The 25,670-nt window shown below is 39.1% G+C and overlaps 1 protein-coding gene across 4 annotated transcripts; it reads left to right on the forward strand.

Moving 5' to 3' along the window:
- Positions 1 to 38: 38 nt before the first annotated feature.
- Positions 39 to 24,372, forward strand: FZD6 (frizzled class receptor 6). 4 transcript variants are annotated; one of them, XM_081950566.1, is made up of 7 exons: positions 39 to 171; positions 1,405 to 1,752; positions 9,439 to 9,635; positions 11,334 to 12,351; positions 13,921 to 14,069; positions 17,735 to 18,172; positions 18,854 to 24,372. In XM_081950566.1, exons 2-7 carry the CDS (start codon positions 1,546 to 1,548, stop codon positions 19,017 to 19,019), a joined length of 2,175 nt encoding a protein of 724 aa, XP_081806692.1. In that variant the 5' UTR covers positions 39 to 171; positions 1,405 to 1,545; the 3' UTR covers positions 19,020 to 24,372. The 4 variants fall into 4 exon arrangements, with proteins under 4 accessions (XP_081806692.1, XP_081806695.1, XP_081806693.1 ...); XM_081950569.1 differs by having other exon boundaries at positions 39 to 120; XM_081950567.1 differs by lacking the exon at positions 39 to 171 and adding an exon at positions 216 to 1,315.
- Positions 24,373 to 25,670: the final 1,298 nt, after the last annotated feature.

The raw sequence follows: 25,670 nt of genomic DNA on the forward strand, positions 1-25,670 counted from the left end.
GCGCGACTCGCGATTCTCCTCGTTTCCTTTCGGCAGGGGGCGGAAAAAAAAAAGTCACATCCTACCGGCGAAGGGAGCGTGGGGGGGCGGCGCGGCGATGTCCTCCCCGAGGCCGGCCAGGTGCGGCGCTCGCCTCCTTCCCCCTTCCTCCCCCTCCCCCGACTGGCGCAGGTGAGGTGGGGCGCGCGGGCTCGGCCTCCCGCTGGGCGCGCGGCCGTTTGGCGCAGCCTGTTCCGGGACGGCGCTGGCACTTTTCTCCCCCGGGTGGTGGTAGTGGTGGTGGAGGACACACAAAAAGGGAGGCGGAGCCCGAGTTGGCTTGGTTGCGCTCCGCGCTTTCCTCCCGCGACGGGAATCCCACGGGAAAAGCCTCCTCAAAAACCTCGCCTTTTGCGCCCTCCCTTGGAGCTGCTCTTCGCTGTCCTCCATTGCTCGGGTTTCAAGTCGCGGGGCGTTCTTTGTGCTCTCTCCCTCCGGATTTTGGGGGGGAGGGAAGAAGGGGGGTGGTGGAGCGAAGGTCGCAGCTCGCAGGGGGCGTTTGAAAAACTCGCTCCGCTTCCCCCCCCTCCCCGCCTTCAGACGCGGAGAAGGCAAACCGTGCGCCTGGAAGAGTTCGGCGCTTGCTGGGTGGTTGTTTTTTTTTGCAGGCGCCCCGGCTCCGAAGACCCCGCCTTGGGGGTCTGGTAAGTGGCAGACTGGTAGGACCCGCAGTCGCAGGTGGCCTCCGGAGGGCGGCAGGAAGCGAGCAACGGCCTCCCCAGCCTGGTTTTGTTGGGAGTTTTCCTTTGGAGTTTATCTCCCTTTTTTCCTCTTTGCACGCATGGGAGGACGGAGAGTTTTGGGGACACTTGGAGCGAGGAAGTATCGTTTGGGTAGCAACAGTTTTTTATTTATTTTACTCAATCCCGGGCCGGCTATGCTTTCCGACAAAAAAGGAGCGTCTGTTGACAATCCATAGTATATCGCAAACATAAAGCGGCTGTAAAACTTCTCCCCCGTGGAGAAGTTGCGAGTGATTTTGCATTGGATGTAATCGGTTTGATTTTAAAGTTTGGATGGTGCTTCTCGCTACAGCTTGTAGCCTGTGTGCGTAACTATTGGGAACAAATAGTTTCTCCGCCTGGATGCCTTTCTTAACACTTCGGGGAGTATCTCGCTGCATGCAGTGGAATGCTGTTGAGTAAACATGCAGAGGCTTGTGCTTTTTTTGTGGTAGTAACTGGTTTTTAGCCCAGCTCCCTGGTTGAAGAGAGTAAATCCAGTATTCTTTTGTCTGGCCTAAATAGAGAAGGAAGCTGCTGCTTACAGTTCTAAAGTACGATTTTCCTGTCTGTTTAATGTTTACAAGATTCCTGATGTGAGTTAAAAGCGGCTATCAATTAACTTCTTTTGGTTGCTTTGCAGTTTGCAGTGGGGGGAAAATGTTATCTTTAAAAGCACAGCGGATGCAAATATGAAGAGAAACAACAAATGTAATCTCTGAATGTCTTGAGAGAGAAAGCAGGACTCCCCCCTCCTTCCAAAAAACAACAACAACAAATCCTTATGGTGAAGCTGGAAATATTTGGGAAGATGGGGGTCCTTGTTTTCCTTCTGATCTGGAGTTTAATCTTAAACTTGACCTATGGACACAGTTTGTTCACCTGTGAGCCTATTATTATTCCAAGATGTTCTGGAATGACTTACAATATGACATTTTTTCCTAATATGATGGGACATTATGATCAGGACACTGCAGCTTCCCACTTGAAGGTGAGTTTTGTCCTTGCACATATTTATAAGCAGTTTTTTTTTGCAATGCAGATACTTTTTGCAGTACAACAATGTAAGATGATTAGTTTTTATCTTGCCTTTATTACTTTTATAAATAACTCAAGGTGGTGAACATACATAATAAATATTCTTTCCTCCTCCTCTTGTTTTCCCCACAATGACAACCCTGTGAGGTGGGTTGGACTGACATAGAGTGAGTGACCAGAGGTCACCTGGTTGGCTTTCATGCCTAAGGTAGGAATGGAACTCATTGTCTCCTGGTTTCTTGGCCAGCACCTTAACCACTAGGCCACACTGACTCTTAATTTATTATTTTAGAAACCTTAATTACTGGTAATTCAAGAAACAGTTTACAGCATCTATTATGTGTGTGAAGCAGTTAATGCAGTGAAAAGGGCTTTTCCTAGGATGTTTCCTTTTCAATCTGCTTTTAAATATATTTTTCTGATTTTGTCATATGTCTTGACAGTTTGACTCAGTTCCATTTTTCAATGTTTTTATTGTGTTAGGAGCAAGAGCTGGTAATTGAGTCTTTTTCAAGATATGGAAACATAAATAAATATCTGGATTTGGTTGGTTGGGTACATGAATGGAACAGAGCCTTTATTTCAGGCTCTGCAAATTGTGACCCATTAGACCAGGGGTGTCAAACTCAAGGCCTGGGGGCTGGATCCATCCCTTAGATCTGACCCGTGGGGCCGCCCTGGAAACAGCAAAGGACCAGCCCACGGTGCCTCTGCCAGTGAAAATGGAACTTGGGAGGGCTGCCGTCCTGAGCTCCGTTTTCGCTAGCAGAGGGTTGCAGGAGGCCATCAAAGCCGAAAACAAAGCTTGAGAGCCCATTTTCACTGGCGGTGCTTGGACTACCACAGGCACCTCTGACACAAGTGATGTCGAGCTGGCCACACCCACCATGGCCACGCCTACCCCGGCTCCCCAAAGTCAAACACAATCCTGATGTGGCCCTCAAATTAAGTTTGACACCCCTGCATTAGGCTATTGTAAAATGTTCCGTATTTTACTTTTGAAGAGTGTTGGGAAGATACAGTTGATGAAAAAGGCAGTATTTAGGTTGCCAGCTGGTATATTATAATTATGATCATTATGATACTGAAAGATCTGCCCTGTTGCCTATTAAATTTTATACACAGGTCAAGGTGTTGACTTAGTCTTAATGGTTTAGAGTCGAGCTGTCTGGGGACTGTCTTGTTATGAGTTAGCTCTGCATAAAAGGATTGTGTTAAGCATCCATTGAGAGAAGCATGATTGTCAGCTGGATTAGGCCTTCCCCTGGGGAATGCTTTCATTTCAAAATTGACAGCTATTTTTTCAGTTTGCTTTTTTGAAAGTATAATTTTGAAAATTATTGACACATCTTAACTTTTCATATATAAACTGCATCTTGTTTTTCTAGAATTACCTAATTTGTAGTATGAGCTAATTTTTCTTATATTTTCTTTTTCTTATACTTAAATGTCAATTCCATGAGTCGTTAAATTTATCAATTTAAAATAAAATATTTTAACGTTTTTGTCAGAAATAAAATTCTCAAGGAGACCATGAACAATAAAAAGCAGATTTATTTAAAATACAATTGTATATAAGCTTTTGCAAAAGGATTTCCCTATCATGAAAGATAGAAAGAGAATGTTCGATAGATCTGAATACATGGCTTAAATACATTTTGGAATAAGAGTCCATCCCTATTATATGTTCATGTTATACAATCTTCTGGCAACTTCACAAACAGTTTCAAGCCCCAAAATCCCCTTCTGGAAAGTCCCTTGGCCTCCTCTCACTATATTAGGAAATAACAGGAACATAACAAGACAATCATCAATCCCATTATGATAGCTTCTTTAAACTGATTTGGGCTGATTCCAGTAATGTAAGGCTGATTGGGCTTGGACTTTGTCAACCATCTTAATAGCCTTGTTTCCTCCCCACTTTATATAAGAATCTTTGTAGAATGTGTTATAAATGTGAAATGTCAAAAGTTGAATATGTTATGAAAAGTGTAAAAATGGAGTTGCTCAGGTTCTTTTCTTTTACAAGAATAACCCCATTTCTCTCAGTTTTAAAAATCCAATTAAGAATTCTTAGCTATCCAGAGATAAGATTTCACCTGAAATAGTTTCAAAAACAGCTTTTTATGTATCCTGCCTGAACCTATGTTTAGTTTCCTGTTTTGGTTCCTCAGCTGAGGTATTTTAATCATCAGACTAAAGGCTTCTAGGTTTTTATAGCAGGTAGCCTCTTATGAGATCTCCTCAGGCCTTCAAGCATCTGCCACCATAAAAACTAATTTCTTTCGATATATAGATATATAGATAGATAGATAGATGATAGATAGATTTTATATATATATATATATATATTCATTCAAATACAGTAGAAATATGTCTGATGCATTTAAACCATCTGCCCATTAATAATGGCTATCTACTAAATTTGTATATTTGCATGTGAGGGAGAGTTTTGCAGAAGAAGGGTATGTTGGCAATTGAAGGCGGACACAAGATGCTAGTGCATGCCTTTATTAACAATGAAAATTATTTGAATCATTTCAACATAATTATAAAGAAGTCATGTACACATGCCCAAAAATAAATAGCATTTGAGCACTCACTTTATACCTTTTAGGATAACTGAGGCAGGTCAACACATGTAGAAACAAAGATGAAAGATTAAACATTGAGAATGCTTTTTAAAGCTGCAATTTTAAGTACAATTATACAGGAGTACGTCCAATTGAATTTGGCAGGACTTGCTTCTAAGGAAGACTTTAATCAGCAAAATGGGGTGCCCTTAAGGTAACTCTTGGGTTAAGGATTAATATAGGTATTGCATGAAAAAGTCCATTCCCCCCCACTCCCCAATTTAGGCTACGTTTTACATTTGGGATGATTTTAAGAACCAAAGTTGGCACTTTAAATAGGTGGAGCAGGGAACTAGATTCAGTTTAGATGTTGAATCCACACCTGTGGGAAATTGGTCAGGGAGTTTAATGGGAGGAAGTGACAAAAGGACTGTGTCTCTTGAGGGATTGTGTGCAGAGTTGTGGAGAGGAACACACAGGAATAGTTGATAGATCCTGGGAGCTGCTGATTGCCCATTGTAGAGATTGGCTGACTGATTCCTGCTTATGAAACAGCTTAAGGTAGATATAAGCTGGATAGATTCAAGCAGCACTGCCTGATTGAGTTAACAGAGCTAGCAAGAATTTACTTGGAGTAGAGGAAGTCCTTGTAAATTTAGACTTTGTATTTGAATAACATGAAGAGGGCCAGAGAAAGGAATAAGAAATACAAGTCTCTCTATAACTGACAGCAGAGAGAAGAATAGAGGGACGTGGTGGCTCAGTGGCTAAGATGCTGATCTTGTTGATCAGAAAGGTCAGCAATTTGGTGGTTTGAATCCATAGTGCTGCATAATGGAGTGAGCTCCCATTACTTGTCCCAACTTCCGCCAACCTAGCAGTTTGAAAGCATGTAAAAATGCAAGTAGAAAAAATAGGAACCAACTTTGGTGGGAAGGTAACAGCATTCCGTGCGCCTTTGGCATTTAGTCATGCCGGCCAAATGACCACGGAGACATCTTCGGATAGTGCTGGCTCTTTGGCTTTGAAAAGGATGTGAGTACCGCCCCCTAGAGTCAGGAATGACTAGCACATATGTGCAAGGGGAATCTTTACCTTTACCTTAGAGACAAGAATGAAGAAAAAGTGAAAATGTTGTGACATCCATGCTTCTGGCATCTTTATCTTCTTGCCCTGAAAACAACTAGAAGCTGGGACAAGTAACAGGAGCTTACTCCGTTACGCGGCGCTAGGGATTCGAACCGTCGAACTACCGACAAGTTCAGCGTCTTAGCCACTGAGCCACCACGTTATTAAGGATTATATTAAACAGATAAAATTAACACAGGAACCTCATAAAATACTTTTTAAAAGAAATCAATATTTTAAATGTGCAGGAAAAAAGCTTCCCAAAAATGAAAATAATTTTTCCCTTCATCCCAATAAGTATATTCAACATTAACAGCATATGTCTGTCTCTTAAAATACAAATATATCTTTATATACCCCATTTTCCATAGATCTACATCTATGGAAAACTTCAACTCTCCTTACAAACCAGCAAAGATCCAATTAAAGTTACCAGTCATAAATAACATCAGTACACCTTTCATTTAAAGAACCTCCAATCCCTCACTTAATGATCAAAATCTAACTACAATTATAGATTAGAAAAGGATAAACTGTTAAACATTACCAGCAATAGTAGCCTCTTATTTATACATGAAAAGTAGTAACATTTATCTATATATGGGTACAGTTCAATTTGCAACCACAATTGGGACCAAAATTGCAATCATTAAGCTAATCACCATAGTCATTAGGTGAATCACATAGTTATTAAGTGAATTCAGCTTCCCTAATTAATTTTGCTTGTCGTAAGTCAGCTGGAAAAGTAAAAAATTACATTCACATAACCTCAAGACACTGCAACCATTGTAAATGCAAGCCAGCTGTCAAAAGTGTGCATTGAGAGTTACTCAATGGTCATAACTTCAAGGATGGGTTGTAAGTCACTTTTTTCAAGGCTGTTGTAACTTTGGACCACTATTAAGTTTCAACTGTAAATCAAGGACTAACTAAAACTTGTGTCTGTAATCTTTAACTGGGTGAAACAGTTCATAGGCCAAAGATTTTTCAAGTAAGCTCCCTCAAATGGACTAACTTACAGAATGCATCCCAAATCAGGGACCCATGACTCCTTTGGAATTGAAATTTGGCAAATTTTATAAAACATGACAAAATGATCAGAAACCATTTTACTGACATAATATAACATGTCATAAAACATTTCCTGTGGTCAACTGCTTACTGTATGTTTGACTGTGCTATACAGTTCTATAGGGCTACTTTCAAGGCTGGTATATACTTCTGAATATATCCTTATATTAAAAAAAAACTTTTCCAGTACATTACAAAATCTGCCATTGTTGAAGGCAATTGAGGAATCTGATAATATATATCTGAAATGTATATCTGAAATATATCTGAAATGATGATCCAGTGGGTCACAAGTTGTTTAATAGGGGTTATAAACTAATCCATTACACCACATTAAACATTTCCAGAAACAAGTAACCAAGACAACCAGAGGATAGATGGTTTTCGAATCCACTTATGGAAGAGATTTAAAAAGAAAAGAATCCTGTAGACGAATGATTGACAGGGCAAATCAGTCATATTTGGTTTCTTGTATCATGTTCTGATTTATCTAGCATAAACTGCTAAAATGAGATGAGTTGTACCTCACAAAAACAGGTAAAATATGCAAGATTCTTTAGGCGAACTTCAACGTTAATCATGCAGAAAATAGAAATGAATTTTTAAACCAGGTTTTACAAATCTTTTCAGGCCATAGAACCTGCTAATTTTTTTAAAACACCCAGGACCTTGATGAAGAGTTCTAATGAGAGAAAATTGACTGCATTTGTGCGGTGTGTATGTGTGCATCACTTGAATTTTGCAGAATACAGTTTGAAAACCTGTTGAGCCATTGAAAAAAGCTGAACATTTACAATCTTTATTATCTAGTCATTAATGTATGGGAAATCAACAAAATCATTTTAAGATGTTAATGTAGAAAGGAAAATAGATTTAATAGATGTAATGGAAACTCGCATGACTGATAGATAATTCATAGATAACTTAAAACTACATTTCCAAGAATAATTTTTGTTTCATTTGGAGTCAGTTTGATGAAGTGATTAAGGCACCAGGCTAGAAATCTGGAGATCGAGAGTTCTAGTCCCACCCTAGGCACAAAGCCAATTGGGTGACTTTGGGACAATCACTTTCTCTAGAAAGGAGGCAATGGTAAACAATGTCTAAAATCCTAGATGAGACTTGATCAGGCAGTCTCTAGTGCAACAAAGATACTTGAAGGTGTGAACACATACGCAGAAACACACAAGAACAGAAGAAACTGAAGGAAAAGAGGAAGGCAATTGTGCCATATGTGTGTGCAAAAGACCTTTGGAAAGCAAATTGCTTCTGATTCTATGCTTAAAATATCAAGTGGATTTGAGTTAAGGAAGACCCCTGTGGGAAGACCCCATATTTATCATCGCACAACTTCCTGAACATTTCAACTACTGAACTTTTAAATTATTGTACTGCAGTTTCCCCAATAATTGATATGTCTATGCACCCTATGCTTTCTCCCTACATTGCTAACCTAGGTTTAGGATTATTTTTACATATTTGACACGAATATGATAGTTATATAAAACATTTGATTCATTATAGCTATTAATATATGTTTTGCATAGCATGGCATAATTTGTGTATCCTGTCTTAGAGCATTTTCAGTCTTTCTTCTCAACAATTCAACTGGTATTTGTTTTCCTTCACTTTTTTTGTGTGTGTTTGCCAGGAAATGTGGTTTATTGTACAATAGAATTTTTTCATTTGGCCCATACAATGGATACCCTAAATAAAGAAACATGCTATTGACTTGTACATTTTCTGGGCGGCCATTGAATACAATGAACAAAATAACATTAATTAGATAAACATCTATCCTGATGTTTTAGAAAAGGCACCTGTCACAAACAGGATGAAGAGGTCAAACCTATGGCACATTAAGCATTGGAACGGTGGATGTTTAATTAATGTTCAGTGTAATTATACAAGAGAAATGACTTCAAATATACAGCTTATAAGCTTTGCCATAGAAACCTGGACTATAATTAATGGGAGCAATTAATATGCCCTCATCTTCAAGTGCAGGTGGCTATGAAAACATCTGCCTGCTTTTTCTTGCTCTCAATCCCCCATGGCCTTTAAAGGATGGAGTCAATCTCTGTGAAAATCTAAGTATGTGTTAAAAAGGTGAGATTAGTACCTCACCTTAACCCTGCAGCATAACATTTTCAACCTCTGACTGCACCCCCCCCTCCCACAGAATTTTAATTTTGGTTCATAGTAAAATCTGTTTGGTACACTTCAACTTTTTGCTGGAAATCTCTGAAATCATGTTGCTGGAATCTTTCTCTTGTCAGAACTGGAGTTTCAGAAGAAGTTAATTGAGACATGAAAACCCATTCTATAAGGCAGGGGTGTCAAACTCGATTTCATGGAGGGACGTATTAGGTTTGTGTTTGACCTCGGTGTGTAGCCAGGGTGGGCGTGGCCAGCTTGACGTCACTCAGTTGAGGGGTGCCTGTGGTGGCTTGAGTACCCTGCCAGTGAAAACCAGCTTCTGATCTCCATTTTCAGGTGCGAGCTCTGTTTTTGGCCACGATGGTCTCCTGCAACCCTCTGCCTGTGAAAACGGAGCTTGGGAGGGCTGTGGTTTTTGCTGTTTCCAGAGTAGCCCTGCAGGCCAGATCTAAGCACCCTGCAGGCTGGATCTGGCCCATGGGCCTTGAGTTTGATACCCATGCTATAGGGCTTTTTACAAAAACACGTTGACAGGATTTTTGGGGGTGTCAGCCTTACTAAAATACTATAGTTTGGAAGTCATTCTTTTATGGAAGCTGGTAGTCTTTCAGAAAAGGAAAGGGAAAAAGGATTAAAGCCACTCTTGCTTTGATTTGTTATGAATTTTCTTTGTATGCTAATCCACATCTCATTTTATTCTCCCAAAGCTCTTTCTTCCCCTTCTGAATCTTCAGTGCTCCCCAGATGTCCATGCATTTCTGTGCAAAGCCTTTGTGCCTGCTTGCTTTGAACAAACACGTGTTGTATACCCTTGCCGGAGCCTTTGTGCAAGAGTGTATGAGGACTGTAAAAAGATGATCGACATGTTTGAAATTGGATGGCCTAAGGAACTTGAATGTAGCAGGTACAGCGCTTTTCATATTTTTTACCCGCTTATTTCTATTTGTTGAATTTATACTCTGTGGCAGTCTCATGATTCAGCAATGTACAAGAACTGAAAAAGAAAAATAATAATAAAACAACCCTAGTAGAATTCAAACACAAACAACATATTTATTTATTTATTTATTTCTTGGATTTCTAGACCGCCCCCTCTCCCGAAAAGGGACTCGGGGCGGTGTACAGTCGATGCAAATAAAAAATACAATCATAAAACAATTAAATACATTTGGATGGAGGAGATAGGCTGTACAAGAAATAAATATATTCTAAAACCCTAAAAAACATCCCCAATTAAAACCCAAACCCAATTAAAATAAATCCCCGGGAGATAAAACTAAGAGAGTGCCAGGCCAGCTGATTGAAATAGGTGAGTCTTTAATTTTTGACGGAAGGAACGGAGGTCGGTGGTAGTCCGAATGTCGGGGGGGAGGTCATTCCAGAGGGTTGGGCCCATCACAGAGAAGGACCTACTCCTAGGTGTCGCCCGCTGGCACATAAAAAAGAATAAAAAATAAACACTATTTCTACTAGAATTGACTTAGGTTCATGATGGCAAACTTATGGCACGCATGCCACAGGTGGCACGTGGAGCCATATCTGAGGGCATGTGATGCATTGTCCTATGTCAGCTCCAATGCACATGCATGTGCTGGCCAGCTGATTTTTGGCTTTTGGAGGGCAAGGGGAGGCTGTTTTCACCCTCCCCAGGCTTCAGGAAAGCCTCCGGAGCCTGTGGATGGCAAAAAAACACGCCCAACAAGCCTACCGGAAGTTCGGAGGCTTCAGTGAGGCATGCATGGGGGGGGGGATGCGGGGGCAAGGTTGTACGCGCTTGCGGGGGGGCAGGGCATTGCATTATGGATGTGAGCACGCACGCGCTATCAGAACCCAGAATAGAGCAGCTGGCCGATGTGCATGCACGTGGCGGCCAGCTGCTCTTCTGGGTTTTGTCGTGCCCATGCGTGGTGGCCAGCTGCTCTTCATATGCCGGAATCCAAAAGAGAGCAGCTGGCCAGTGCACATGCATGCTGGACCAGCTGTCTGGGGCACATGCGCATGACGGAACCCAGAAGAGCAGCTGGCAACGGTGTGCATGGCCACAGAGAGGGCTCTGTGTGCCACCTCTGGCACATGTGTCAGGTTCACCATCCTGGCCTTAAGCAGTCTGTAAAGTGGGGAAGTTATTCTCGGAGCTCTGGATTGACTTTTAGCAACTTTTGTATTTGAGGCACAAGAGGCACATTATTGTTTCAGTGTACCTGAGACTGTGTTCCCTCATAGTGACTTTTTGTGGATTCTTGCCTATTAATTTTGTTTTCTTTCTGTTTAAATTGTATATATATGTAGATTACAATTTTCTACAAACTAACTTGCTTTCCTTTACCTAAAAGATTACATAAAAATGATGAAGTGTACGTATATTTACAAAACATTTAAGTTGGAATTACAATAAAAGCTTTAACATCTTGTTAAAATATTTAACCTTATTTAATAAAGATTTACAAATAAAATATACCTAGAGTATGCTTACAAACAGACATCTCGTGTTTTGAGAAGTTTTGTGTGTGTGTTTAGAGTAACAGGCAAATGGAACGCTGGGTAGCTTGCAGCCAATTCTATAGTGTCATAACCACAATTTTCCCCTCTTTTGTCTTTCTAGATTGGAGGACTGTGATGAAACTGCTGCTGTCACTGCTTCTTTTACTACAAGAGCCCAGGACACATGGAAGGTCCCAGGGCAGCCCAAAAGGGACTATGGATTTTGGTGTCCACGTCATTTGCAGACATCCAGTGGACAAGGCTATAGGTTTTTAGGCATTGAGCAGTGCGCACCCCCTTGCCCCAACATGTACTTCAATAACCGTGAGCTAGAAGTTGCCAAAAGCTTTATTGGCATTGTTTCAATTTTTTGCCTTTGTGCCACTTTGTTTACGTTCCTAACGTTTTTGATAGATGTTAAAAGGTTCAGGTATCCAGAGAGGCCAATTATATACTACTCTGTTTGCTATAGCATAGTGTCTCTCGTTTACTTCCTCGGGTTTGTCCTGGGAAACAAAACAGCCTGTAATATGAGCGATGAAAAGGTGCAGCTTGGCGAAACAGTCGTTCTTGGGTCTCAGAACAAAGGTTGCACCCTTGTCTTCATGGCTTTGTATTTTTTCACAATGGCCGGAACTGTCTGGTGGGTGATCCTGACAGTCACTTGGTTCCTTGCTGCTGGAAGAAAATGGAGCTGTGAAGCTATTGAACAAAAAGCCATGTGGTTCCATGCAGCTGCCTGGGGCATGCCGGGGTTTCTGACAGTGATGCTCCTTGCCATGAACAAAGTGGAAGGTGACAACATTAGTGGCGTCTGTTTTATTGGCCTCTACGACTTAGCTACATCTCGATATTTTGTTCTCCTGCCTTTGTGCATTTGTGTCTTTGTCGGTTTATCCCTCCTTTTAGCGGGTATAATTTCTCTAAATCATGTGCGCCAAGTCATACAGAATGATGGCAGGAATCAAGAGAAGTTGAAAAAATTCATGATTCGAATTGGCGTCTTCAGCGGCTTATACCTTGTACCTCTAGCGATACTCTTGGGCTGTTACATCTATGAGCAGGTGTATAGGAAGATCTGGGAAACCACTTGGGTTTATGACCACTGTGATCAATTCCATATACCCTGTCCTTATCAGGTAAGATTGAACTCTTAGCAAACTTAATGCTTGAATAACAAGGAATAGGGTATACGATTTTGGGGTCGGGGTTGTATGTTTTGATGAATCAATTAGTCCACGGGCAAGGAGAACACTGTTTTGAAAGAATATCTGATGCTACCAGTACTTTTAGGAGACCTGAAAAGTTTCTGTAACTGTTAAATATGGTAGCTCAGGGTTGTATAATTTCTTTTGTGAGGGCCAAATTCATTGCATGTATCATGAAGTGTATAGAATCCGTTAGAACAAGTTAAGGGCTTCATGATTGTAACTCTTTAAATTGAAGATGGTAGAAGGACCATATTATTCATTTGAAATACAACATTTGTTACTGGAGCATAATCTTATAAGTTTCAGATCTGGTGTCTTCCTGTTATAGAAGATATTTTTTTAAATAGATGATAGATAGATAGATAGATAGATAGATGATAGATAGATAGATAGATAGATAGATAGATAGATAGATAGATAGATAGATAGATAGATAGATGATAGATAGATAGATGATAGATAGATAGATAGATAGATGATAGATGATAGATAGATAGATAGATAGATAGATAGATAGATAGATAGATAGATAGATAGATAGATAGATAGATAGATAGAACGCTTTATTGGCCAAGTCTGATTGGACACACCAGGAATTTGTCTTTGGTGCATATGCTCTCAGGGTACCTAAAAGACAAGATACATAAGATACAGCACTTAATGATAGTCATAGGGTACAAATAAGCAATCAGGAAACAAACAATATCAATATAAATCGTAAGGATACAAGCAACAAAGTTACAATCCTGCAGTCATAAGTGGGAAGAGATGGGTGATAGGAATGAAGAGAAGAATAGTAATAGTAATCAGCCTTAGTGAATGGTTTGACAGTGGTGAGGGAATTATTGATTTAGCAGAATGATGGCATTTGGGGGAAAAACTGTTCTTGTGTCTAGTTGTCTTGGTGTGCAGTACTCTATAGCGTCGTTTTGAGGGTATCTTCATAGACTAGTTAGCAGCATCCTCAGCATTGGATGTATACATATATACATTCTCAAACATTTAAAATTGAGAAAATAATTTGCATAATAAACATCTTAATTAAATGGACATTTGAGGTTAATATGTACCCCTCCAATAAAGTCACATAAAGTCATTTAGAAACAAAAAATAAGCAAGATAAGTAACTGCAAGTTAAATATTTTTGGTATCATTTCAGAGTGTCATTTCAGTATTATAAAACTTTGAAGCACTAAAGCAGTTTAATTTTTTTTCTACACGATATCTCAGGTTTTATGTTCTATGAAATTACAAAGGCTGGTAGGGTAGTTACTTCTAATCTCGAATATGCAAAAAGAAAGAAAGAAAATTCCATCTTTCATTTGTACCATTAACATTTCTAAAGATTTGAGTGGGTAGAGTAGATATTCTTAGTCTTAAGTTTTTAATTTTTCCACTATAAATCAGAAACTGCTATTTTTCATTTTGTCCTCTGACATGTAGTGCAGGAAAACCGTTTCTCCATTGTATTTTCAGTAAATGCTTATTGTTTTCCAGGTCAAAACATTAGCTAGACCGGAAATAACTTTGTTTCTAATGAAGTACCTGATGACTTTAATTGTTGGCATCTCTCCAGTCTTCTGGATAGGAAGTAAAAAGACCTGTTCAGAATGGGCAAGTTTCTTCAACAGAAATCGCAAAAGAGAGTAAGATGTGTTTTTGTATTTTGCCATTTTTACTTATAGATAAAATATCTTAATATATATGTTTGAATGTATTAAAATTCCTTAATACTTCCATACTTGGAAAATACATATTTCAAGTATATATCTTAGGATGCTTTGTAACTTTTTCCTTGTACTGCAGGGATAAAGTGCTTTAGGGATATGAATACTGTGATCTAGAGATAACCATTTTGTTTTATTAAAAACTGCATATGTAAATAACATATGAGCACTTTTAGATTCTAAGTGACAAAGTGGACTAGTTTTATGAACAGTCCAAGTTCAGAATGAATGTATTATGGACTCAAGATTTGACAATTTATCCAGAGTCTAGCTATGTTCACATGAAGCCAAATAAGTCAGTAACATTTTTAGCTTAATGTGTTGTAATGCTTTGCAACACTAAACCCCAGTCCCATAAGCTAATGTATTACATAGTGCATTTTCAGTACATTATAGTTTAGTAATGATAGGCAAGCATGCTCTGAAAATACAGGAATTTGTAGGCAACTGTTAGTGCTGTGTTCAAGCCAACAAGTTACATGTTGAATGGAGCTAAATAGCAGAGAAACAATTAATGGAATGGTTTCCAGAACAAAGCAGGCAGGGCAGCTAGATAAATTTGATAAATGAATAAATAAGCTGAGAAACCAAAGATACAGATGCAGGTCTAGAGAAACAATTGAAGAAGAAGGTATAAAATAGCAAGAAAAAAATAGGCCAGACTGAGAGAATGAATATACACACACACAGCACTGTCAGCCTCACCAAATGGACCAGACAGAAAACATGACTAGGTATGTTGATTGTACTTTATTGTAAAGTTATATTAACAGAATTTTATAGTGTAGTTCTCCCACCATCTCCTTTACAACTGAGAAACTAGGCAAAGTCCCTTCTGAACCTCTTGCTCTACCCAACTTTCCAGTTGCGGACTATGCTGACTGTTATATGGCCCTTCCCCAAGCAGCATCTCTTCAACCTGTCTTCCAAAGTCGTCCCCATATATTACTGACAGTCGCACAGTATAAGAAGAAGGTAGATTGTGAAACATAAATATTACAAGCTGGTTGGGTGGCTTTATAGAGTTAACAAAGGAAAAGACAAAGGATGTGTGATTGGTAGAGCAACATTTCCTAGCATGGTGCCATCCAGATATAGTGAGATTCGAGTTACTACTGAGGCTACTTCTCAGACAGGATGTGCACGTTACAAACTCCATTGATTTTAACAGGATAAATACCTATAGCCCCATCGTTTTTCCCACCTGATTTCATTCAGGTATAATCTGACAGAGTTGCCTCAAGGCGAAATGTGTGGCAAACAAATTTAATAAATAAATAAACTACTAGACTAGTTTGGAGAAATTCTCATCTTCCAAATATTTTTTTTAAAATCTTTTGCTAGCCTTAGTAAGCATGGCCAATGGACAGGGATGGTGGGAGCTAACAACATTTTTTTTTGGGGGGGGGGGCAACAAAGACTCCACCATTTAGCTAGATAATGGAATCATAAAGTTAAAAGGTCCATTTTTGCCACAAAGTCCAATCTGCTACTTTGTAAAAATCTAAATTAAAGGATCTAGGACAGATGACTGCAGTCACACTTTGAGTACATACAGTGAGAGGGATCCCATCACCATTTTTGGTAATTTCTTATGCTTTTAATTGTTCTCCCTGCTCCAAGATTAATTTTGCTTTCCAACTTTGTTTTCCAACCTCTGAGTTGATAAAGAACAGGTCTTAAACTTCTTCATGGCATAACTTTGGGTACAGATAGTCCTCGACTTACAATTGGAGTCTGCCTGTTATGGTCATAAATCATGATGGTCATAAAGCAGGTCACCCGCATGACCTGATTTTACAACTTTTTTCCCCCATCTCTTCACTTTGGACTTAAAGTTAACCTTGTAATTATCCTCCTTGTTTTCAAGTGTTCTAATCCTTCACTGAGTTGTTTGTATTTTCCTCTTCATTTTTTTTTATCTGGAAAAAGTCCCCAGAGAAAGAGAGCACACCTCTGTATTTAACAACCTCTTCCATTATCTGTCAACTCCCATAGCCATGAAGTTCCTCCTGGTGTTTAGCCTGAATCTGCTTCCGTGGAGTTTTAATTTGCAGGTTCTGGTCCTGCCTCTGGGGCAGTAGCAAAAACATCCACTACCTCTTACGTATGATAGTCCTTCAGATATTTGAGGACTGCTGTCATATCTCTTCTCAGTCTTCTATAGCAGCGGTTACCAACTGGTGGTCTGTGAGAAACTTTTGGTGGTCAGCAGAAAAATTATTTGCATTTTTTATATTGCACTAAATCAGGGGTCCTCAAACTACGGCCTCTGGACCGGATACGTGCAATGAATACTTGTGTTGCTGCAGAGTGTCTTCCCTTCAGGGTCTTTTTGTGCGGGTCAGAGGGGGGGGGGGCAGAAATTCCGACTTGGGGTCTGCTTCAGCCTCCTGGTGCAGGGCTTTGGGCGAAGGCTGGAGGAAAGTGCCACTGGTGGCAAACAGCCAGAGGGCCTTGTTCCAGTGGGACTGTATTATGGCCTGGAACTGGCTGACCATCTCAGCCCGTGGAGCCTCCAGGCACCTGTACCTGGCCTCCCGCAGGTCTTCCCTCTGCTTGGAAAACATATGCTCTTAGTCCTCAGTAAGGTGCTTCTGCTGAGCCTTCTTAATCAGATCCAATTTGAACTGAGCCAGCTATTTTGCCAACTCTTTCTCATGATGGCTGCTTAGCTCTAACAACTGCTTCCTGGGGCGGGCGGGCGAGGAGTGGCTGGGAGGGGAGGGGTGAGTAGAGGCCGGCGATGCACTCGTGAGTGACATCAAGTTGCCCATGCCCATCCAGTCACACAACCACCTAACCATGCCCACCCAGTCAGTTATTCAGTAGATCATATTAGGTCCACGGGATTTAAAATTATGAATTTAGTGGTCCATGAAGTTCAAAAGGTTGGGGACCCCTGTTCTATAGATTAGATATACCCAGATCTTTAACCATTCCTCAAAGGCTTTAGTTTCCAGACCTTCAACCATGTCTGTAGTTTTTCTCTAACTAACTCAAATTTATCAATATCTTTTGAATAGTGCTTCCTGGAACACAGCAGTCCAAAGGAGTCTGACCAGGGCAGAATAGAAAAAAATATCTTCCTGTGCCCTGGAATCTATGCTCCAGTTAATGAGTTTGCCAGATAGTACTTTTTAACAGCTTGATCACATGGTTTGCATTGGTTGACAGATCCTTTTCACACTGTCAAGGCTAATCTCCACCATTTTATACTTAGATCTTATGTTTCTTCTCCCTGGATGCATTTTATATGTCTTCCTTTCGTGTTCATTTCCATCTACTTCTTAAATTGTCTAGGTATTTTGTAATTCTTTTTTTTTTCATTTAAAGTATTAGCTACTTTTCCCAACTTTACGTCAGCTGCAAATATTACAAGCTTTCCTTGCAGTTTATTTTCATTTCTGCAGATTTACTACAAAAACTGAAAAATATTGAAAGTACAATCTGGCATAAAATGAAATCTGCAAGTATTTTGAGATTATCTTGAATAAGTTGGAGGTTTTACGTTGAGTTGATATATCTAAATAATTATAGAAAGAAGGGGTAATTAGCATTATTTCTATCTTTTCCCACATCAGTCCAATCAGTGAAAGTCGGAGAGTGTTGCAAGAATCATGTGAATTTTTCTTAAAGCACAACTCTAAAGCAAAGCACAAGAAGAAACACTACAAACCCACTTCTCACAAACTGAAAGTGATTTCGAAATCAATGGGGACAAGCACAGGTGCTACAAGTAATCATGGGACTTCCGGAGTGGCCATTGCTAACCATGATTACTTAAGCCATGAAGCTTTAACTGAGATCAAAAGTTGTCTGGAAGCATCTGAGAGAGAGATGGAAGCAGATGCCGTACGTAGTCAGAGAGTGGAGGAAGAAGAGTTTCCTCATAATGAACAAAGCATGTTACAAATGCGATCCAGCCCTGCAGTGCCTGTGCAAGAACAAGAGACCAAAGCAGACAACAAGCAAGATATCGCTAGCCTATCTGAAAGCATGAAGAGAGCAGCTGAAGAACGGTAAGAAGGTTTCTGCTTTAGTTCATATCAACTACTGCATGTTCGTCTTACCTAACTGCAAAGGTAGCAAAAATGCAAATAAACATTTCATGCATCTATACACGTCGGCACAAAACATAAAATATTAGATGCGGTCATTCAGATAGTAAATGTTTACATGGCCAAAAGACCCAAATAATAGTGTAGATTCCTTGCTGATAAAGACAATGACAGTAATTTGGTCAGATGCAATAAAATGCAGGTGGAGGGGGGATAAGTGCATGCGTTCTCCCGCCATGTTCGTGGCTCGGTTGCAAATAGCTCACAGCTCATTAGTGGACCGCGGCCCAGAGGCTGCCTACCCCTGGTCTATGAGATCCCCAGGTCAGTTACTGATTTGTAAAATGAATCTTCCTTCACAGTGAGGATACATAGAGCATGAGTACTATAGTGTATTGCATGTTAAAATGCTAAATGGTATGTGCAGGATTTGAGCTGGTTTCCTTCTCTGCTACGCAAGGTCTCAAATTGAAAATATGGAGTTTGTGCATCATGCATACAAAGCATGTGACCTGTATATATTACTCATTACATCCTATGCATTGTTTATAAAAGTGTTTATTTTCATGTATGTTCATTTCACTGCTCTACTTTTATATTATTCACCTCAATGTAGAATGTTTCTTTTTGTGTATGTATTAGGACAACTCCTAAAAATGACATTACTGAAACTCTTCCACTCCAACTTGGTCATTCACATCGCAGTGTTTCCCAACTTGGCAGTACCAAGGGGTCAGGATTGCTGTTTGCCCACTCATCTTCAGATTCAAGGAAAGCTCAAGAGTCTGGTCATAGCTCAAATGGTTGAGAAGATGAACCGATATCAATTTGTCTACTCTACCTTGGAATTCCTTGAAGTCTAGGACCTCTGGGGAGCTACCAGGCCAGGAAAAAATATGTTTCACGAATAATTTGAGGTCAAGAAATGACTCCATTCTGGGTTAATGCTGGACATGAGACGTGCATTGTGTCTTGTAAATAAGCACACAAATACCCATTGCAACCAGGAAAAAATAAAATAATATTGTAGAGAGACATTGCGCACTTATTCCTTCTATGGAACCTGTTACCAAAAATAAAAGAAGAAAAGGGCAAATGTGTGATTTGCTTTATGTCAAACTGGAGAAATAATAAACGGAAATATGTTATATTCTGAAGAATATAATTGCCTTAAGATCTTTTTAGTAGTGCTATTTATACTTTAAAACGGAGTATGAATTGCTGACCTTTCAGATGTTGTAGTCCGTCTCCATAAGCCTCAACTCCAGTTGCCCATGATTAAGGACGATGCAACTCATACTACAAGAACATCTGTTTATCCCCCTGTTCTTCATCTTAGGGATTAAACTAACATGAATTGCTGTGTCATACAATAATAAATTATGCAGAGTTTGTAGGAGGTGAAGTACTGGATGCATCCTAACAGAATAAAAGGACATTCCTTCAGTAATCTCTGAAGATCACTGAAAAAAAATTCAGGTAACAGCTGGGACTTTCTCAGTGGAAACGAGCTGAATCTTTCTCTTCCTCCTATCAACTCTCTCTGGCCTTTTAGTCTTAGATCTTTCTTACTATCTAATTGGGCAAGATCATGCCTTGTACAGGTAGTCTTCGACTTATGACTACTATTGAGCCCAAAATTTCTATTGCTAACGAGGCCCATTTTATGACTTTTCTTGACATAGTTTTAAAGTTAGTAACACAGTTGTTAAGTGAATCTGGCTTCCCCATTGACTTTGCTTGTCAGAAGGTTGCAAAAGGTGATCACATGACCCCGGAACACTGCAACCATCATCGATACATGCCAGTTGCCAATCGTTTAAATTTTGATCACGTGACCACATGGATGCTGCAACGATTGTAAGTGTCAAAAATAGTCATGTCACTTTTTTTCAGTTCCATTGTAACTTCAAACGGTCACTAAACGAGTGGTTGAACGTCAAGGACTACCTGTACTAAATCCTAAAATTCCTGCCGATTAAATGGTCAGAAGGATATTAAGGTTGGATGAGTGCAAAACATTTCAAACTTGAAACATTCCTTTTTTGAGTTCCAATTCCAAACAGGTTTAGTATTTGAAATGTTTCCAGAGTGGTTAAAAATTGAGTTTCACACTCAAAATGTTTTGTACTTCTCTGCTGGAGAACCTGTTTCCTCCACATCAAATGTTTGATATGTTTGAATTAAAGTCTCTTGGAGAAAGTCTTGCTGGGGTACTAAGAAAGGAAAGGTTAAGGATGCCCAAGACTCATAAGTGTAGACACTTAAGTTATATTGGGATTTTCTTTGAAACAATTATTATTTTATAATCCTCAGTTTGCAGATTTGAGCCACTGGTAATATATTATAGTAGGTTATACACTGAAATGGGAAGGGGAACTGGAACCAAAAGTAATTTAAATCAGCTACTTTCGTAGAGCATTAGAATGCCATGTCGGTTATCTTCTATGTTATAGAATGTTTAATATCTAGATACCGCCGGCAAGTCCTTCAGGATTTTTGCTTGCAGAATTGCAGGGGTGGGAAGGAGAGGACAGGAATAAATCACTGTTGAGGAGTTTTTGGACTGTAGTTGAATATTTAGGGTGCTGCTGCCTTTCAATCTTGAATATTATTTCACATTAATACATGTGAAAGACAATATATATATATATTGTCTTTAATAATATTTTGTAACATGTTGCCTACTGAATTTTGAACAAGGTTTGTACCCATTTATGTGCTATTTTGATTTTCCCTGATAAAAGGTATTGTTTTACTAAGGATGCAAGGTTTATTTCTCACGGACTAGCACTACTATTGTTTTGGGGTTGTGTTGTTATATCTCTGTAATGCCTGCATAAATGTGACATTGTACCATATTCCTTTTTTAAAAAAAAGAATAATTTGCTTGATTGGAATAGAATTTGAATGTACATCTGATAGTCCATTATATACATGGAATTAATTTTGTAATTTTGATTACCTTTAACTGTCTTAAACCATTTATTTCCTAAGAGATAAATATGTTACCTTGTAATATGAGAGATTATAAAGTTTTGATTGTATGGTTTCAGAACTTATTTACTGAATTTGTGGATTATGAATAGTAAATCAGATTTCTCCATTATTGTTGTCAGCAGATACAGTTCGAATTGCTTCCAGTTCAGTGTAAATTCAGCTAATTCCAAACTACAATTCTTAAAGTATGTTGCTCAGAAACTATTCTGAATAGTTGGCAATCTTTCTCTTCTGTGAAAATAGGTTTTCACACAATGGTCTATTGTCTTCCCATTTTCAAAATCTTACAAGATTTCAGTGTTCATGTATTAAATCTTTTTAAAAATTATTTTTATGAATGCAGGGTAAAATCTTGCTGATTTTATTCCTTACTAGCTGATAACCCGGCGTTTCCCGGATATTTATTTATCCTAATCCATACATTTGTCCTCAAAAATAATTGCGGACGAACTTAATTTCTAATGTTGGATTTTCCCTCTTACCAGAGGGAGCCCCCTTGTGGAGTAGTGTGAAGCAACTCCACTGGGCTATATAGTAGAAGCCATTTTATGGCAGTACGGTAGAAGTTATTTTAAGGCACAATAGGCTGTATCTTAACAGAACACCCCCCCCCCAAGGAGTGTTAGGGGTGTCTTACCCCCACAGTATTTGTTTCCAGAGAGCAAGTCATCTCTGTACCAAGTTTGATTGAAATTGCTCGAGGCGTTCCAGAGTTATGCTGGAACATACACACACACAGAGCCATTTTTATATATATAGATCAAAAGTGTAGAGAGATACCATTGGATGACAGTTTATTTGAAGCCTTTAGCAATTCAGGTTTTAAACATGGTTCTGTCTGTATGCCCATTGATAACTTTTATTATACAGCAATGTTTTCAGAAGAGGGTTGATGGACCGATCAGCAAAGTAGCATCATGTTGTTATGGCCCAAATGGCACCCTTTTTGAATACACATTATGAAATGGACTTACCTGATGACACGGCAGTGCTTTTGTCATTTTGATAAGGGCAAAAAGCCTCGGTGGATGTCCATGGCCACATCTAAACAATCTTCAGGGTGGAAATTCCTTAGGGAGAACCTGCTGGGCACACTTGTTTAGGTACCATGGAGATAATGTGGGAGATTGTAGGATACCTGGCAAAGGGATGGGAGAAAGGGCAGACATAAACTATGAAGAGATAGTGGCAGTGGATAGCTTACATCGTATGCCAGTGTTTGTCAACCTTGGCAACTTTAATATGTGTGAACGTCAACTCCCAGGATTCCTGTAGTTGGATTCCCAGACAACTTAAAATTGCTCAGCTTGAGAAACACTGATGTATGGAAACTTAATGCAGAAAGCCTGGGAAAAAGAAATTCAGATTTTTGGATTTGGATCTGGTGCAGATACCAGCACTGCCAGTGTTGCTACTGTCAGAGGCTATTATTGTTCCCAGTCCTCTCTCCTGAAGGACATCCTCATTTCTCAGTCCCATGATGCTAAAGATGGGTTTGCACAGCAGTTACACTAAGGAAGGCAAGTGTTAATATTATATATACTTTTGGCCATCACGTATTTTTCCTAAGTAACAAAAGGATGCAAAACCTTCCATTTGCCATGCTGTTTGCAGTTTGCTTCTCTCGTGGCTGTTTCATATTTTGGAATAAAAATGCAGACTGTTACTCATGTTAGAGCTTGTCAATCTGTAATTTTCACCTTTAGCAATAGCACTTACATACCACTCCTAGTGCTTTACAACACTCTGAGTGGTTTACAAATGTCAGCATACAGTATTGTCTCCAACAATCTGGGTCCTCATTTTACCGACCTCAGAAGGATGGAAGGCTGAGTCAACTTTGAGCCCGTCAGGATCAAAGTCCTGGCTGTAAGAATGCAATATTGCATTCTAACCACTGCATCACCACAGCTCATTTTTCACCTATGGTCAGAATTCATGAACTATAGTCCCCACCGTTGGGAGCCACTTTTGCATAGTGGATAAGATACCAGACTAGAAAGAGAGAGATGGGGAGTTCTAGTCTCATCTTATCACAAAAAGCCAGATGGGTGACCTTGGGCTAGTCCCTCATTTTCAGCCCTAGGAAGGAGGTAGTGGCAAACCACTTCTAACATCTTGCCAAGAAAACTGCAGGGACATCTCCAGGCAGTCTCCAAGAGCCAACACTGACTCAAAGATAGATGCATGTGGTCACCATCATTGCTGTAGAATTCAGAATCTAATGAGCAACAGCCAAAAAGCAGAAACAATGCTTTGTTTTCTTCCTTTTAAATAAAACACCTTGCCAGTGTTTTTCTTGTTATCCTGTCAGTTTCTTTTTCACCCACCACTCATTCTAGTCTTCCCACTGATTAAAAGCACAAGTTTTAAGTTGGTTTCCAGTGGGACCTTTTGTGTGGTACTCTGGACCTGTGGCTATTCCATCTCCAGTTCTTTGCAACATTACCAGGCAGGCTTGTTCTAATCTCAGAAGTACATATCAGGAACTACTTTCACTGGAGGGAAGAAGGATCTCTTTCCCTCAGTTTTATTCATTTATTTATTCCTTATTTTGGTTAGATTAGATGCCTCCCACCCCCACCCTCTTATAACTTAACTGCTCAATTGAATTTGTAGATCCCTGACAATTACAGCCTTATTATCTTCATTGGGCATTTCTGTTAGGTAATTAATGATTACAGAAACAAATGGTGAAGCTGATTGTAGGACACTAACATCTATGTACTATTACTGTTACATTACTGTTGGTTTTTTTTTTTTTTGCATTTGTATATTTGTTATGGTGATTTTCTTTTACAAATATTCAATCTAGCATACTTAACTTGACACCCAGCCCTAATTTTTACAGAATAAAATTCTTCATTAAAAATGCGAAGGTGAATTCTAACCGAACAAGAAAGTAATTCTGTCAATACACTATGATTTTTGTTTTAACTATAGTATGCTGAATTTTGTATGCATTACATTCCTGCATTTATAACTTTAACAGTAAATACTTTAAACAAAAGAGTATTGATTGCTTATTGAAACCTTTATTACTGTCTTGTAGCAGTTCAGAGAAACTGACATTCCCTATGACAAATAATCTATTTTTTGTATACATTCTACTACGTGTATTTTTATTCCTGGACTCAATAAAGTATTCTGTACTATTATAATGGCATGTTCTTTTATGTTTTTATTGTGGGTTTTTTTAAAAATATAGGACAGGGACACATCACTTGTTAGATAAAAGGCTGTGGGAGGGAATGACAATGAGATTTTGCAGAAAGAATTGCCATCTTCTAACCTAGCTTTCTGTCTTCTGTATGATGAAAATGTCCCATTACCTTTGTAGAAGTAAGATACAATTACCATTACTATTGTTTATTTATCTAGAATGAGAAGCACTTATAATACCTTTCTCTTTACATACGGCAGCCCTGGGCAAGACTATATTTTTTGGGCAACTAAACTAGATGTTTAGTTAATTGAGAATAACATTGCAAGATGAAAATGAGTGTTTGGTTTGGTTTGTTCAGCTTTCTGCCAACAGTGCCAACTACCCTGTTTCCCCGAAAATAAGACCTCCTCGGATAATAAGCCCAGTCAGGCTTTTGAGTGCATGTGCTAAAATAATCCCTGAAAATATTGCAACACAGCAACAAGCATGAGGTGACCATGCTCGCCGCCTCCAGCACCTCAAAAACAATAAGACCTCCCTGAAAATAAGGCCAAGTGCTTATTTTGGGGGTCAAAAGAAAATAAGACCCTGTCTTATTTTCGGGAAAACACGGTATATGATTGTATAATGTTCCAAAGTTCATTGGGGAAGGGAATGCAGTTTCTTTGGGCTACCAGCAATGAGAAGGAATGTGTTTTTTCATATGTACATCCAGTATTCAGCTTTGAAAATTAAAGGCCATTGACAGCTACATCTGTGAATTTATCTTATCAACAAAGAGTATTTTATGATAAGAATCTCATGCATTTCTCGTGGATTGGCTCCAGATTCAGTCATACTTGAAGCAAGCCCATTGAGATCAACAAATACAGCACCCTGAATTTATTGGGTCTGCTTGAAATACTATGAAATATGGAAAATAAAAAATGAGTATTATTTTGGTATTTGAATAGACATTCAGTTTCAATTTTTGTGTATGCTTAAATGTTCCATCTTTAAATACTAACCTGATTTTTATATAGATTTGCTTATATAAGTGCAAAATCAGAATACACAGGAAAGCCTTGAAAAACGCCATGAAGATGAATATAGAGGAATTTTGATGTTGATCTACAAAGTTCATTCCCTTTCCTAATTTCCAATTGTTTATTCATTGTTGTAGATTGTATAGATTTTAATAGGCTTTCTGTGATAACAGCTAATTTAAATATGTACAATCCAATACAGTGGTTTGTATTAAGCATTTTTGGTTTTAAGTCCCTTTCTCCAAAAAAACATACTTTTTCTGTGGTA

Source organism: Natrix helvetica (genome assembly GCF_964273705.1).
Source record: "Natrix helvetica genome assembly, chromosome: 4".
Classification (NCBI taxonomy): Eukaryota; Metazoa; Chordata; class Lepidosauria; order Squamata; family Natricidae; genus Natrix; species Natrix helvetica.